The sequence below is a fragment of the Chondrus crispus genome, genomic scaffold, assembly GCF_000350225.1.
Source record: "Chondrus crispus Stackhouse genomic scaffold, scaffold_14, whole genome shotgun sequence".
NCBI classification, from domain to species: domain Eukaryota; phylum Rhodophyta; class Florideophyceae; order Gigartinales; family Gigartinaceae; genus Chondrus; species Chondrus crispus.
Window position 1 is genome coordinate 251,617 of NW_005179015.1, and position 3,263 is coordinate 254,879.

The 3,263-nt window shown below is 59.4% G+C and overlaps 1 protein-coding gene across 1 annotated transcript in view; it reads left to right on the forward strand.

Annotated features, from left to right (window-relative positions):
* The window catches only part of CHC_T00010288001 (similar to PRP6 pre-mRNA splicing factor 6 homolog), a 2,835-nt gene extending 231 nt beyond the window's left edge, over nt 1-2,604 (forward strand). Inside the window, exon 1 of the mRNA XM_005713728.1 lies at nt 1-2,604. This exon is cut by the window's left edge and continues 231 nt beyond it. Within this exon, the coding sequence (XP_005713785.1) occupies nt 1-2,604 (2,604 nt within the window).
* Nucleotides 2,605-3,263: the final 659 nt, after the last annotated feature.

A 3,263-nucleotide genomic window follows, 5' to 3' on the forward strand; every position in this document is an offset into this window, starting at 1 on the left:
AAGCGCCGCCGCCTTCTATCCGACCCGGAGCCCGCGTACCCGCCGCCGCCCGACGACGCCCCGCTCTTCGCCTCCGCGTCCGCCTCGGCGGACGACGAGGAGGCTGACGCCGTGTACGCCGCCGTCGACGCCCGCATGGCGTCGCGCCGCCAGAAGGCCCGCGACGCCCGCCTGCAGCACGACCTGGCCGCCTACCGCCGCGCCAACCCCACCCTGCGCCACCAGTTCGCCGACGTCAAGGCCGCGCTCACCGCCGTCTCCGTGCGCGAGTGGGCCGCCATCCCGGACATCGGCGACTACTCGGTCAAGACCCGCCGCTGGGAAAAATACACCCCGGCCCCGGACTCGCTGCTGGAGCGCGCCCGCCAGGAGACCGCCCACACCGCCGCCGAGGGAGGCCGCGCACACGCTGCCACCGACCTGGCCAGTATTGGCGCGGGCAGGTCTTCCGTGCTCGGCCAGAATCTCGACCGCGAGGGTGGCGCCCTGCCCGCCGCCGCCCACGCTCGCGTCGACCCGCACGGCTACCTCAACGACCTTGCCGCCGGCCCGGCCCCGCCCGCGAACCTCGCCGACATCAAAAGGACCAGGATGCTCTTACGCTCAGTCACGGCCACAAACCCCACCCACGCCCCCGGCTGGATCGCCGCCGCCCGCCTGGAGGAGCACGCGGGGAAGCTGCCGGCCGCCAGGCACCTCATCCTCGAGGGCTGTCGCCGCTGCCCCCGCCACGAGGACGTATGGGTCGAGGCCACGCGCCTGCACCCGCGCACAGTCGGCCGAAGGATTCTGGCACAGGCCGTCAAGACGGTGCCCAGGTCGGAGAAGGTCTGGCTGCAGGCCGCTACGTTGGAGGAGGACACGCCCAGGAAGAGGCGCGTGCTGCTCAAGGCCCTCGAGATTGTCCCCACGAGTCACGCCCTGTGGAAGGCGGCCGTCGAGCTTGAGGAGCCTGCCGGCGCCCGCATTCTCCTGGCCCGCGCCGTCGAGTGTGCCCCGCAGGCGGTGGACTTGTGGCTGGCTTTGGCGCGGCTCCAGCCGTACCAGGCGGCGAAGGCTACGCTTGAGAAGGCTCAGCAAGTCGTCCGCGCAAACCCCGTCGTGTTTATTACCGCGGCGCAGCTGGAGGAAAGTAAAGGCGGGCGCGAGAGTCCGGCGATCAAGATAGTGTTGGAGCGAGGGGTTAACATGTTGTCTGTTGCATCCGACGTTGTCAAGCGGGGTGAGTGGCTCAAGCTAGCGGAGGAATCGGACCGCGGCGGGTATCCCGGGACGGTCGGTGCTATTGTGGAGACCGCGATCGCTCTCGGCATCGACGAAGCGGATAGGGAAAGAGTATGGACGGAGGACGCACAAGGCATGGAGAGCAACAATTGCAAGGGTGTGGCACGAGCGATCTACGCCCGGCTCTCCGCGACGTTTCCGACGAGGACGGACCTGTGGCAAGTGTACGCCGCGTTTGAAAGGCGCAACGCGGATCGGAACAAGGTGCAAGGCGTCCTGGAAGAGGCTGTCGCGCATTGCCCCGAGGCAGAGACACTGTGGCTCATGCTGGCAAAGGACAAGTGGAAGAGCGATGGTGCGGACGAGGCCAGGGTGGTGCTCGCAAGGGCGCTCGAGGCGAACCCCGGCTCGCAAGCAGTGCGGCTCGCAGCAGCCAAGGTCCAGACGGAGAGCGGGGAGTACCAAAAAGCTCGCTCGATTCTAGCGCAGGCTAGAGAGCAAGTCCCCTCCGCGAGGGTGTTTATGAAGAGCGCGTTGCTGGAGAGGCAGCTTGCAAACTGGGGTGGAGAAAAGAAGTTTCTGCAGGATGGGCTTGCAAAGTATCCCAAGGGGGAAAAGTTGTGGCTGATGCTCGCTCAGTGGCACGAGAGAGCAGAGCTTCGCGGGGATATGGAGCTGGAGCCGGTCGCTGCAGGGGGTCAGTTTACGGAGATTGCGAAGTTGTCGACCCCGAGAGCTGTGTATGCGAGCGCCGTGGACAAATGTAGAAAAAATGTGCACTTGTGGATAGGGTATGCGAGACTCGAGGAACGACGTGGGTCAATATCGAAAGCTCGGGCAATCCTTGAGCGTGGTCGAGAGAGTTGCAAAGGGGGTGAGAAAATAGATATACTGTGGCGTGAAAGCGTGTCTCTGGAAGTGCGAGATTCAAGAAGCAAAGCGGGTACATCCTTGCTCGCACGAGCACTGCAGGAATGTAAGCACTCTGGTCGGTTGTGGGCGATGAGCGTGGCTCTGGAGCCAAGAGCCGGGCAGAAATCAAAGAGCGTAGATGCGATCAAGCACTGTCCGGAAGAAGGGATTGTTATTCTTGAGGTTGCAAAGTATATCTGGCGCTCTGGAAAGCAAGACAAGGCTCGAACTTGGTTGAAGCGCAGTGTAGAAGTAGACCCCGACTGGGGGGACAGCTGGGCAACGTTGCTAGCGTTCGAACGCGAACACGGCAGTGCTGATGCAGCGGCGGAAGTTGAAAGGCGTGCGATTGACGCTGAACCAAAGCATGGCGATAAGTGGGTTGCCATATCGAAACAAGTGGGCAATGAAGTTCTCACGATCAAAGACATCTTATATAAAGTTGCCGACTCCGCTGGAAAGGTTTAAGAGTGGAAGAAACAAGCATTGAAGGACAATCTCCCAGCTGCAATGTATAAACGAGGCGTACTCACCGATGGAACAAAGCCATGCCAGGTACCTCGTCCTCCATCGCATCGGATGGAATTGGAATTAGTTGAGGTGTTGTTTTGTTGAAGGTTTATTTTGCGCAAAAACGGTCAGGTACGTATCCTTACAACGCTCTGGCTAGCGACTGCTTCAAACGGACCCATCCGCAATTTTATATAGTCATGAAAGGAAATGGAGGAAGTGAGCGTCTGTAGCTTTCCAGCGTTAAGTATGAAAGAGTGGGCCTCCTTTATTTAAAGCCCCAAAGTGGGCAAACAATTTGCTATTAGGAAGCGCAGAGCTTCAGTACCTTTCTTCTTTCTGCCTTGTGCTACGGCGGTACTATTGCCTTTGGAATTTTGTAAACGACATGCGCTAGTTGGCATTCCCTTGGGCTGCACACTTGCGTAGCCTACAAAGTGTATTGCAGTCAACGTGTTGAAGTATTGTTTCTCTACGTAAATATATGTATATGTATATATATATATATGTATGTATGTGCAGAACAACAGACTATACAGGTGCAAGCGGAGAAGCGTTGGTTATGAACAGAGGGGTTGAGGTGAGCATGATACATTGGAATAATAGTTTTCATGCTC